At 39.7% G+C, this 13,388-nt stretch overlaps 1 protein-coding gene across 6 annotated transcripts in view; it reads left to right on the forward strand.

Annotated features, from left to right (window-relative positions):
* Positions 1-13,388, forward strand: part of LOC111565633 (protein turtle homolog B-like) — a 160,116-nt gene that overhangs the window by 43,705 nt on the left and 103,023 nt on the right. For all 6 annotated transcript variants that reach the window (XM_035946202.2, XM_035946206.2, XM_035946204.2 and 3 more), the window contains exon 3: positions 12,206-12,352. In XM_035946202.2, the coding sequence (XP_035802095.1) occupies positions 12,206-12,352 (147 nt within the window). The remainder of the gene's footprint in view (positions 1-12,205; positions 12,353-13,388) is intronic.

Raw genomic sequence — 13,388 nt, forward strand, 5'->3', positions numbered from 1 at the left:
TGTGAAGGTACCAATTGGATGAATATTATTGCCTTTATAGACATTATCAATGTATTCAATTTTTCTGCCTATATAGAAACAGCTCCATTGGAGAGACAACAAGCAAACTGTGACCTTCCTCACAGTAACACACGTGATGTCATATTTATAATGTTCTTTGATTCGATTCACACTCAACTTCATCTGAATCATGACTGGAGAATAAGCACCACCAGCTGATCTTCTCGACAGAGTAACTCATGATAGTTACATGACTATAGTAGATGGAAACACAATTTGCATTTTCAATAATAGATTTTCTAGAAATTTGGTAAAAATGTGCAGTATGGAAACCAGCTTTGGTGATACTTACTTCCTCTACTTTTCAAAATTTTTGTTTATCCAGTATTTTGTACAGTACTTTATGACATTAATCCTGACCATGTGGAGGATATACTTGCTAAACACGAGCATGTTGATGTTGAATGCTAATAAATGCAGTAAAGCTTCACAGAACCGCAATCAATGCTCCAGAGTAGATTTTATAGCAATCTCTTGTGCTTGCAATCTAATATCCACAAGTTTCTCCAGTATCCTGTTCCAATACACTGCAAACTAGTGTAGATAGATAGTGAGATTGTATAGGGTTAAAAGTTTTGTACTAATGATGTATTGCAAACATTTAAATATGTTCGGAAACATCTTGACTCTAATGAGAAAAAAATGCTATTAACAGTGTAGATACTAATCTGTAGATATGTTTGAGAGCCAGCTGACTGATTGACCACAGTCTGCATCAGATACAGGAAAAGGTTTCTCTTTTAAGTGTCCTTTACACTGCTTATCCAACCTGCCTCCTGCAGCGGGAAGAAAAATCGTCTGACAGAGTAGAAGACTGTGGTAAAAATACAGGAGCTTTGTGTAATCTTTCTGTATCCTCGCACACTTTGTCTTCATTGATTAGATCGCTAAGTGCCCTTCAGACTGCTGACTTTGGGAAGGGATGGTTAGACCAGAGCAGTAGGATATGAATGTAACCCAAAGTGCCGGAGGACAGAAACAATTCAGACTGTTCTGTCGTGAACGAAATTGAAATCTAGAAGGTATCTGCAAACAGCACTGAACCGTGAAGCAGTTGACATTATGATTTAAGTATGTTTTGTTAATTCACTTGGATCGTTCAAATGACAAACTTCTCCCTCAGCTTAAGCAAACTGTTTGCAAATTTGAATTCTGCTCCTTTAAGGTTGGGTTTCAACAGCATCTTATTATGAAAGGTATGTAGTTTTTTTTAATCTAATCTGAAATTCTTCAAGGGTCGTGTTAATTCGGATTTTGATCAGCTTTTGCAACATTTGTAAGTAATTAATGTTATACTCATACTTAATGAAAGCTAAAATTATTATCAGATACATACAGCCAGCTGGTTGTGAGGGACACTAGCCCCACTTCTGCTTGGCCTACAGAGGAAGACTACAACTTACTGTATTTCTGAGACATCTGGAGTTCTATAGACGGATGTAGGCTGACAGACCGTTCCACTGTGCTTCAGTATGACCATTAAAATGCATTATGGAAGTCACAGGTCAAGGTCAATGCTGCTGAGATACATAGAGGTTTACATTGTACCCGTTTTAGATTGCGCTGGTGTCGAGGGGTTAATGAGTCGAGCCACCCACAGGGACACTGTTTCCCAGACTCCTGTCTGACCCTGGTCTCAAACAAGACATTGTCTTTTTATTTTTATGTACAACGGAAGAGGGAAAACATCTGTGAGCACAGAGGAAAAATGCTCACGCCAAAGTGCAGACAGGAGTAGATGAGCACCAATAGCCAGGCAATAGAAACTGAGGATGATACTGGAAATGTGTGGACAGTGAACAATGAATAAACAGAAGGAAGTGGTCCAAGATTACATTGTTGAGTGTTTGCCATCATCATGAAGGATCTCCAAGCTGGCCCAGAAGAATGCGATCATTTTAAAACTTCTTGCTCTGGCAGACATTTCCCCATGCTTAAAAATCAACTCTTTTTCTGTCAAAGTTCTGCAGAATATTTAAGCCTCAGATTCAAAACTATTTGGATGTTGATTTTCTGTTGAAACAAACAGAAACAAAACAACGACAAGGTTCATACTCATAAAATACTATTAAAGAAATAGTTCTCACCTTAAAACTACCTTAGAAATTTTAGAATTTATGCTTTTTTGCATTTTGCTCAACAGTTAGATGAAAAGCTCAATATAAGAGGACAGCCAGGGCATGATTAGCATAGCTTAGCACAAAAACGAGACGTGGCAAAACAGCCTAAAGTCTAATCCTGTCTGAAGGTAATAAAACCATCCTGCAGCAACTCTGTGTGAGCAGAAGTGTACACGAGGCTATGTGCTGGACTGTTTCTTGGCTAGAAGACATTGTCAGGCAACCAGAGTTTGCTCCCATCTCAGGAAATTTCTGTTCTCTGCCAGACATTGTTCAGCACAAAAACTCCCGTGCAACTGTTTTGTAGAATAAAGACATAAATTCATCACCTATCTCATGTGACCCTCTGACAGCACAAGTCTGCACAGACAGTCGCATTGAACTTCTTATTGTATTGTGATCACAGCATCCGTTACTTCAACACTTCCCATTCATTATCTGTGTGAAGTTCCCTGCATTGCATTCTGGTAGCGTTATGTTGTATTTCGAGAGATGGGGCATTGTATTGCCTGCCCTCATTTACATATAATTGCAGTCTACTTTCTGCAAATTAAGAGCGTAACTTTGGTAAAACGTTTAATCTAAATTGAGGACAGATTCAGCAACTACTTAGCTTATTTTTTGGCTCAAATATTTTCAGAAACACATTTCACCTAACAGATTTCTCAATAAAGGTGAAAATTTTCAAGCAAGCTGCAATATTGGTCCGATTTGAAATCAAGTAGCAGGCAGTCTCCAAATAAAAGTTTGCCGTTCAATAAGATGCAGCTAATGTTTGTATGACCATGTGAGGGTGACTTCTGTGTTGTTTCCTGTTGAAGAGCAGCTATCAATCATCTGTCCAAGTTGTACACTCATCAGTTGTCCAATGAAGGGATGTGGCGTGATGCCTCACATGTAAAAATGCCCCTGTGGACACGTACCATTACAGATTAGGCTGTGGCAGAGTGTTGGTGAATATTTCTGAGGGAAACCCAATTGGCGGACATCGCACAGAATTTAGAACTTCCTACTGTGTTTTGGAAAATCAAAGCATGTCCAAAGCCAACTACTCTATTAATGATGAACTACACAGGTGTGTTCATGGTCTACACTTGCAAAGTGCTTTTCTGCCTTGCTAGTACTCAAACTGCTTTACAGTGCTTCCCGTGTACACACACATTCACACATTATAGGTGGCATGCAAGGTCCTTACCTGCCATCGGGACCAACTTTGGGTTCAGTGTCTTGTCCAAGAGCACTTCAGCAGGTGAAGGGGCCAGTGATCGAACAACTACCGGTACTCTTATGATTAGTAGACGACCCGCTTTACCACCTGACCCACAGTCGCCCTTTAGATGGCCGAGAATCTCCTGGTACATCCACTCCTCACACTACATATTTGTTTTAGGCATCACAAAAATGAAGAGCTGGTGTGCTTGTAGTGTGGACAGTCTGCTGGTACAAATTTTGGACTGATCAGTGAACATCATATGCATCGTGAATTTAAATGGATGATGCAATTTACATCAAGCGTAGCCTACAGGACACAGACACATAATGCATTAATGAGCCTTAATCTAAAGGATAATTCCCTTTTTACCAGATTAATGGGAAACATGCATGGTTGAGATAAACTGTGATGATCTTTTTGGTTTGTAGTCTTATCCTAAATGGACAGATATGGTGTTCACCTTTACAGAAGATGAGACTTTGCAACAGCCCAAATCAATCTGTCATCCCAAACGCTGAAGTTTTTTTTTTTTCCACATATAAAGTCAACATAGTATGATGACCTTAGCAAACTACACTATATCAGTAGCACTGTCTTTGATGAACATCATTGCAGCGGTAACAAATCAGCCCAGAGCACCAGAGGGAACTTCATGCAAAGATGAAAATGTGGGCCCAAGGCAAGCCCTCTTATGTTATCACAGTTAACGCCAATCATGATGAGTGGAGTTGTGTGACAGACTGCCATGTGTTGACTGCAGGAAGCTGATAGAAGAGACATGGAGTGGGAATGGACTGACTGAATAGGATGGGAAAGATTGGAGGAACAGCTGGGCTTATGTCATAATTATATCAATGAACAAAAATCCTGCTGATTGCTGCGTTTGCTGCCTTAGGGATGTTGTTCTTTTCATTTATAATGCTTGTGGACACAGCATGGTCTGGGTAGTTCCTCTATATACTGTATATTCCAACTGTGAAATGAACAGCCATTTGAATTAGACTTTTGATCACTTTGTGAATTATAAATCCTCTTGATACTGCATCAGCAGAATATTTTAAGTAAAAGCTGGAAATACAGTGTTTTCCATTTAATAATATTATATCTGACTCTGTTTGATGAGGTGCGGAGAAATTAGAGATTTTCACTGCACAATGTGTGTAATTCTATCTTTTGTAGTACTTAGTAAGTTTGTCACAGGTATAAAGAACTCTCGGTGTACTTGATTCAGCAACATTTGGAGCACCTGAATTTGCAGCTTTGCTGTTTTTTTTTTGAACTATTTTTATATTCTTAATAACAATAGTTTGAATGATTTCATCAAATAACTGCAAAACAACATGGAGAAATGTGCAAACATTTTTAGTTTCAGAATTTCTGCCTGCTAAAATCCATTTTAAACATAAATGTAATAAGAATGTTGCACTAGTGTAGTTTCTGACAGGGATGTTTCTCTGTTTTTTTACACTGATTGTCACAGTGTAAGTAATTTGGTCAAAAATAGAAAACATCAGACTGTTTGCTGGTAAAAAACAACAACAACAAAAAAAACTTAATCTTTCTAATCATCTCCAGGGAATAAACATGTTTCAGTTTAGTTTTTTTTTAAAAAAAATTGTTGAATAGTATTTCTCATGGATTTGCCGTCTCAGCTGGAACTCTGAAGGAACTGGTTAAGTGTACACAAAATATCACATACTGTATGTAAACAATGCATGAAACAAGACAGAGGAGAGTGTAACAGACAGCTTTGTGTTGTTCAAAGAGCAATATGTGGTTAAATAAACGTTACCTGAGATTAGCTGAATGTGAGCATGTCTCTACTGGGTTTCTGCTTGCTTTCTGGAGGGCTGAGGTCCTGTGGCTAAATGGTGCTGGGAAGTCCAAATGCAATGCAACGTCTTCCAGAGGTGCATTATAATTAAAATCTTCCTCACTGTAGCAGTAGAAAGCTCTCAGCAATTTTAAAAATTAATTCATTTGGCTTAGCTGCCATAGCATGATCTTATAATGGTAGGGGATACCCTTCAGCAGGTGTGAGACTTCTTCAGATTTGATTCATCACCCAATCTGACTAGTGACAATTATTCAGTGCATCAGGGAATCACTTTTCTTCTCTGACAATTTGCATATCTCTAGCAGAGAGTCTCACTTCAGTTACCCATACAAGAAGATTCCTCATATCTTGTCATGTTAGTTTGCAGAGGTACATGTTCTGCTCTGCTGTTTGAAATGATTCATTACTGTTACATGCTTCTGAAATCACCACTGAAAGCGATGGCTTTTGTGAGGTTTGCCCACACTGGGTTTTCTGTGTGATAATGACATAATTGCTACTGAGAGCAGTTAATGAAGTATGGATGCTAAACAAGACCAGTGAGAGTGGAGAGGGTTCTCTTAAATGCCACCAAAGCCCTTTAGTCAGCAGTGGTGCTGGTATGTTGGAATAAATCATAAATGCTAAAAATAGTTCTCAACCCTAAATCACAGCAGGTTGATGAGACTGAACTTACAGTTTCTAAAGGTCAGTGAGATGCAGCTCCTATCACCCCTATAGAAGAAAAAATTAAACAGTTCTTAGTGTACTCTGCACACCACTGTCATATCTATGAGGAAAGCAAGTTGAGAGATGGTGGTTGCATATTACAGCTATTTGTCATGCAGTGCACCATTGCAGGAGCAATTGCAATGTCCAGGAGCTAGATTTCCATACTGGGCTGCACAGTGGCTCGGTGGTTAGCATTTTCGTTTAGCAGCTAGAAGATCCCCGGTTTGTGTCCGGCTTTCCCAGGATGTTTATGCATGAAGTTTGCATGTTCTCCCAGTGTATGCTTGGGTTTTCTCTGGGTGCTTCTTCCCAGAAAACATGCTGAGGTTAATTGGTAATTCTAAATTGTCTGTAGGTGTGAATGTGAGCGTGATTGTTTGTCTCTATATGTAGCCCTGTGATAGATGGTGACCTGTCCAGGACGTCCCCTGGATGGATGGAGATTTCATTACTTTAAATTCTAGATACAGGATAGTTTGTATAGTTATAAACAGCTATCATACACGGCTGCTGCAGTTGGTGTATTTTAGCAGTTTCTTATTTGCAACCATGCTGGTGCCAGTCTGGAAGGTAGCGTTCATCTGCTGATCAAAACTGAAGTATCTGTTATTGCTGCTGGATCAGTTACCATGGAATCCGTGCTCTCCACAAGGTGAATTGTAACAACTTTCTTGCTAGCGCCATCATCTAGATAAAATACAAGTTTGTCCGGTATTTTGGTTTTTGATCAGGTACCCGCAAGATTAATCATAATCTCATCAGCCTCAGCTGTACTTTTACCACTTAGTGTTTAGGGCTGGATGGATACCATGATAAAATGTTTTATTTTAGCTGATATGGACAACGGTTGATCATTTTTAAAGAAACTATTTTTAATTAAAACCAACGGGAAAAAAAGGTTTGTATTGGATTTTAAAACAAACCATTTCAGCTACTCTGAATTTTAAAATTCAGAGTAGGACCCCAGACAAGGACCCCACACTGCTTTTACACACCTTGATGTAAAGTCCCCGATGCCTTTTATTGAAACCATCCAACATTCTATGGAACAGTTTTCTTTATGAATTGTCTGTACTGCAGTTGTTTTATTGCCCAAGCCTGTTAGTGTTTAGTCCTAGTTACCAATTGCAGCTCTTTAGCATTTAATTCAGGTGAGTGCAGCCGCCCTATAACCACCTGTTTCCATTAATGTGGCAGTACCATCAGTTCTAAACCATATCAAATAGGTTTCTCAGCACGGATACCCTTCTTTTCTCAGGATATAGAGAATTCAGTGGCCTTGAGAGCTCAGCGCACTGCAGCTAGAAAAATCACAAATGAATAGACAAAATACAAGCACGTTAAGAAACCATTTTCACCAACTGGATACCATAGACGCAGCATTTTGAGAAACATGCTGTAGCATAGAATAAACAACCAAATACAGAAATGTGCATCAGGTCGTACATACGACAGCAGAATGTGTTTCCAGCAGACACTAAAAAATGACAGACACAGCTGAGAGATGCTTGTTGTTGCTGTAGTTCATGCATTTTGGTGTTGGTCAATGTGCTAACATGAATTTTATGTTTGAACATTCACTTCATGAGATGATAAAGTGACAACAAAAGAAACATCTTATAGTCTGACTTGCAACTTTAGTATACAAAACTGTTACATGCATCATGATATCGATCAGTTCTTCAGAAAAGTCATGTTCTGACCGCAGTGGAACATTTCCAGCAACCATCACTCCTGTGTTCCAATGCTACAGTGTGTTAGTTAATGGTGTTGAAAGGCTAATTGATGGTTAGAAAACCCTTGTGTAATTATGTTAGCACATGAATAAAAGTGTGAGTTTTCATGGAAAACATGAAATTGTCTGGGTGACCTCAAACTTTTGAATGGTAGTGTAGATCTAGAGCTAATCAATGCAAATTCTGTGCATGGTTTAACTTTAGTTAACTATGGAGGGATTGTGTTTACTATGACATGGACTGTATGGAGACTTATACTTGCTTGCTATAGTTTCAAAAGAGAATCTGTAAGGGCTGGATTGCACTGAGATGACATCATCCATGGTTTAGCTCTAAAAGGCTGGCACACAGACAGTTTCATGAAAATATGCTCTTCAGCTACACTATAGCCATCAGTATGACAGCTTTATTCTTTTCTAAATGGATGTATTGTTTTACAGTGGGGATTCTTGTAAACTGCTGCCACATAGATGTCTTGTACACACGTCATTTAACACTTTGTGTGAAGCAAATTTTGTAAAATTTTTTTAATAGGTTGTGCATGAAATTACATTTCTGTGCATGTTTTTGTTAATCATTATTCTTGTTCATTTCTGTACTAATGTGTTAGTAACCGTGTTCACACAAGGGACGTCCTTGTGATCGTTGTTAAAACTGAGGAGCTATTCCGGTAGACCGTGTGATGTGTGTTTTCTCTTCAGGTACTTGTCCATTGTGCTGTGCTGCTTGGTGTGGCATTGAAACTGTGCACCGTTAACAGAACCAATACATCACAACATTATAGCCCACTGACAGGTGAAGTGAATAATATTGATTATATTGTTGCAATGGCACCTGTCAAGGGGTTCAATATAGAAGGCAGCAACTGAACCGCCAGTTCTTAAAGTTAATATGTTGGAAGCAAGAAAAATGGGCAGTATAAGGACCTGGGAAACTAAAGAGCAAGAGCAATGATAGATGGACAATTGGGTCATTGACAAAAGTTATTCAAAGGCACCCAAAGACAGCCGTTGAGCAGCATGAAGCGAGTTTTTGCTCTTTACACACATCACTGATGTGTGTGGGGAGCAAACATTGGTCTGTGTGGTCTGATCCCACAGAAGAGCTACTGTGGCTCATATTGCTAAAAATGGACACACCTACACAATACACTGCCTGTCCAAAAAAAGTTGCCACCTGGATTTAACAAAGCAAATAGGCAAGAGCCTTCCATTGGATAATTACTCCGTCAAGGAAGGCGGTGGATTTATGTGACGATCGGCGTACTTGAATCCTTCCGTCTGTGCACAACATTGCTCAAAAACGGACTAACAGATTTGGATGAAATTTTCAGGGAAGGTCAGAAATGACACAAGGCCACGTCATTAGATTTTGGCAATGATGCGACTTATAGTCTGGATCCACGGATTTGTTAAAGATTTCTGTATCATTGCAGGATATCATTGCAGGATAGCGGCACAGCGTCACTGTAACTATGACAAAAAGCGAAGGCTACGTCAGCTCCCTGCTAACGATCACGATTGCGATCTTACTGTAAATCCACCTGGACTCATTTGTCGGAAATGATACAAGGAACAATTAATAAAATTGTGGGGATGTTTCCGAGTCCCATCAGTTCCCGCCGCCCACTACACATTTAGGTCACGTGATATAGCAAACCCCAGCCAGACAATAGTGAAGTGTACTGATGTTTCACAAAGCCTGCTGTCAGCATTATTTTGAACACAAATTCACCTTTCTGTCCATCACGCATTTCTTCAGGAAACACCGTAAGAGCTTGTTCCCATTCCAGCAAAGCGCCGTTTACCTTCCATCTTTAGGTGACTTTTCAGACTTTTCGGCAGTGTCTTCGTCATGTGAAGAAACCGCTTAGATAAACACGTCCTGTGGTGCTGGAATGGTGCCAAAATAAAAGCCAGTAAAATTAAAAATACACCTTCAAAATAAAAGCATGGAAGGAAGTGTTATTTTAACACTAGCAAAACAAATGCTTGCCAAAAGTGATGAACTGAGCAACAGACCTTTATAAAAGTAATTTACATGTGATTCAGTATACGTACATAACGTACACATGCACAGCACATGCCTGTGCTCAATGCAAGGTCATTTTTTCTTAAAGATTTCATCCGCCGGAAATGATACAGAGACTGAGCAGCCTTGACAGAGTGCTGCGCTCTCTGAGTGCTTTTCTTGTTACTGCAGTAATGAATGTTTCAGCTGCAACAACTTATTTCACCTTAGCTGATGCAGTGAGGAGCTTCTCATTTCTTAAACAACCATGTCAGAAGACATATCCTGTGGTTGTAGAAAGGATGTTAATCTGTCTCAGAAGGGTCAAATTATTGGCCTCCATCAAGCAAAGAAAACAGCTAAGGAGATTGCTAAAACTACTAAAATCAGGTTAAGAACCATCCAACGCATCATTAAAACCTGGAAGGATAGTGGTGAACCAAGGAAGAAATATGGTCAGTCATCTAGTTTGATGCGTCCAGATTTACCCTGTTCCAATGTGATGGGCACATCACAGTAAGAAGAGAGGCGGATGAAGTGATGCACTCATCATGCCTAGTGTCTACAATCCTGTGGGGGTTAGGGTTATGATCTGGGGCTGGTCAGGTCCAGATTTAGCAGCGTTATGTGACCAAAGAGTGAGGTCAGCTGACTACCTAAATATACTAAAAAAAATACCAGGACTTTCCATCAATGGAGTTTTTCTTTACTGATTGCACGAGCATATTCAAGATGACAATGCCAGGATTCATGGGGCTCATTTTGTGAATGAGTGGTTCAGGGAGCATGAGATGGATTGGCCTCCACAGAGTCCAGACCTCAGCTCCGTTGAGAATCTTTGAGATGTGCTGGACAAGACGTTGTGCAGTGGTTCAACTCTTCCATTATCAATATGAGATCTTGGCAGAAAATGAATGCACCTCTGGACAGAAATAAATGCTGTAACTTTGCAGAAGCTTATCAAAATGTTGCCATGGCCAATATGTGTCATTCTCAGAGCTAAAGGTGGTCCAACGAAACATGAGAGTGTGCAACTTTTTTTTGGACGGTATTAAGACAGGTGGTTTTAATGTTGTGGCTGTTCTATTTCAAGTACTCTGTAAATACACAGCCTTTACTGTCTTCTGTTTGAAATTTACTTTACTGTACATTTACTCACATGCGAATTCACACTACCATTTACAAGGTAGTTACAAGATTGCAAATTGGACAAAAACAAGAGGCTCATGTGATTCAGTAGCCTGTGTTTATACAACACACTAATGTATGATTTCTTCTTCATTAACTTTTATGTTTGAATACATCAGGTTGAAAAAGAACATCCAGCAAACTGTTGCAGGCTGTTTACTCTTACACAAAGAGAAAGATGAGTGGAATCAAAGGGCAGGTACTGTTTGAACAAACAGAGGAGTAGTACAGAAACCATCACAGTATGTAATATGAAAAGCATAGTTCACACTCAATAAGTTACATGGAGTCTCTTTCTCAGTTCCGTCCAATGAGCCAAGAGAGGAGACAGACATGGTTGGAAGCTGGACAAATATAATCTGATATATAAATAGCTTAACCAGGACACATACACACACTCTCTCTCACAAACACACACAGGCTAAGGAACAAACATCACTTTGACTGCCTACCTTAACTCACTGAGACAGCCTCCATTGCAGCTGATATACTTTCCTGGTGTGTCATGCTGCAGAGGGAATTTAAGAGAGCAAACAAAATTAGTCAGGAATACCCACAAAGTGGAGAGGATAGGGGAGAAAGAAGGGATTAATGAGGGAGAGCCAGGCTTTGATAATGCTGATGTTTTGAGCTGCCGAGTGCTCCCTCAAAGCCCTTTGTTTAGGCCTTATTGCCAATGGCCATCTGCTATGATCCAGTTGCCAACATCATAATTCCCTTCCTGTTTAGCTTTTGATCTGTAAAAGTAAAATGCAGCTATTCCTAACTCCACTCACCAACTCAAAAGCCGATATCTGTTATGATGGATTGTGACTCCTGCATAACCCTAAGGGCCCTTGTGTTGTCATATTGGCCACTTCCCACTCCTCAAAGGAGGTAATGACCTGTCCTTGCCTCAGTGCATCTCTAAAATAGACCGCCACACACATGGAAATGCGGACATCTCAGCCGCACAGAGGCCTGATTGACAGATTTCGCTGTGCATGTCCAAATGCAGTTGCTATCCTTCGTTGATGCTGTGTTGCAGGTTAATTGTGCAGCAGTGTCTTTGTTTAGACACGTCTTATGCACTGTGATGTTACCCTGAGACACCTACGCTAACACAGCACAGTGTACGCTATGATCCAAGCCTATTTATATCTGAACTGTTCAAAGGTTGATATTCTCTTTAACATTCATCTGGGGTTTCTCTTCTCTCCCCTCTTTGTTCATTCACCTCTCACCTGCTCTTTCCTTCCCTTCATTTCCTTCATTAAATTCAATCCACCCGTCCTGCTCACCTCTCTGTGTCCCTTCCTGCTGACGTCTCAACTCCGTCTCTCTCGGCCAGGCCGGGCCACTCTGCATGGCAAGTCATCCCTGCGGATAGAGAATGTGCGTTCAGACGACCAGGGCTGGTATGAGTGTAAGGTGCTGATGCTGGAGCAGCAGTATGACACCTTCCACAACGGCAGCTGGGTGCATCTGACCGTCAACGGTAAGGAGCATCAGGCGTCATCCATTATTCAAGCTGTTCAGTATAATGATCAGAGCTGTGAGACAGTGATTTAGAAGACACTGGTTGACATTGATACCTGTATGGTACACATGTGGACAGGTGAATTTTTGTAAAAATCACACGTGAATCAGATGTATGTGAGATGTGAGGCTGATAATAATCATCACAATTATTTGTGTCATTATTTTTTCACTGCAAGATTTTTCAGGGGAAGCTTTACTCAAGCTACTGAGCTTGCTGGGCACATGTCCATATGGCTGACTTCAAAGAAATGTAGAACCAACTGACAAGGGATGCAAAATGAGCACATGCAGCAGCAAATAACTATAAAGAATCATACAATTACCGCAACATGAAACACAATGACTGGAAATAGATGCAAAAGAACATTAACAGAGACAAAAATGCCTGAAAGAGTCACAAAACAACCTCATTAACCAGAAAAATCAAACACAAATTGAACACAAAGAAATGCAAAATGATTGCAAAGAGACACACGCAGACACAAAACAACTACAAAGAGAAACAAAATCACTACAAATAGACTAAAATGTATACTAATATATCACAGTGAGAGACAAAAAACACAAAAAGAGACTAAACAACTGTCAAAGGACACTAGAATGAAATATGTGATCACCTAATTGAACATAAGATTCTTCTTAACTGTATAATATTATTATTAGCAGTACTACTATGCTATACTAATATTTGTTCAAAGGGACATGTAGAGTAGGATATATGTAGTGCATCCAAAAATTTACATGAATATTTGCAAATTCAAACCAGAGGAGTTCCACCTCCTACCCTTTTTATTTACTATATTATCCACACACTAGATATTAATGTAACAGAACAACAGGGGGTAGAAATGTGCTTTTTTGAAGGAATACACTGCTTTGAGTCCAAAAACATTTTATGCAGACATAAAGAGTCATTAGTGATACAAGTGAAAAGACAAAGATGATCCCCAGCATCAGACAATTCCATTCAGTTTTTCAAGAACAACCTTGTC

Source organism: Amphiprion ocellaris, chromosome 14 (assembly GCF_022539595.1).
Source record: "Amphiprion ocellaris isolate individual 3 ecotype Okinawa chromosome 14, ASM2253959v1, whole genome shotgun sequence".
NCBI lineage: Eukaryota > Metazoa > Chordata > Actinopteri > Pomacentridae > Amphiprion > Amphiprion ocellaris.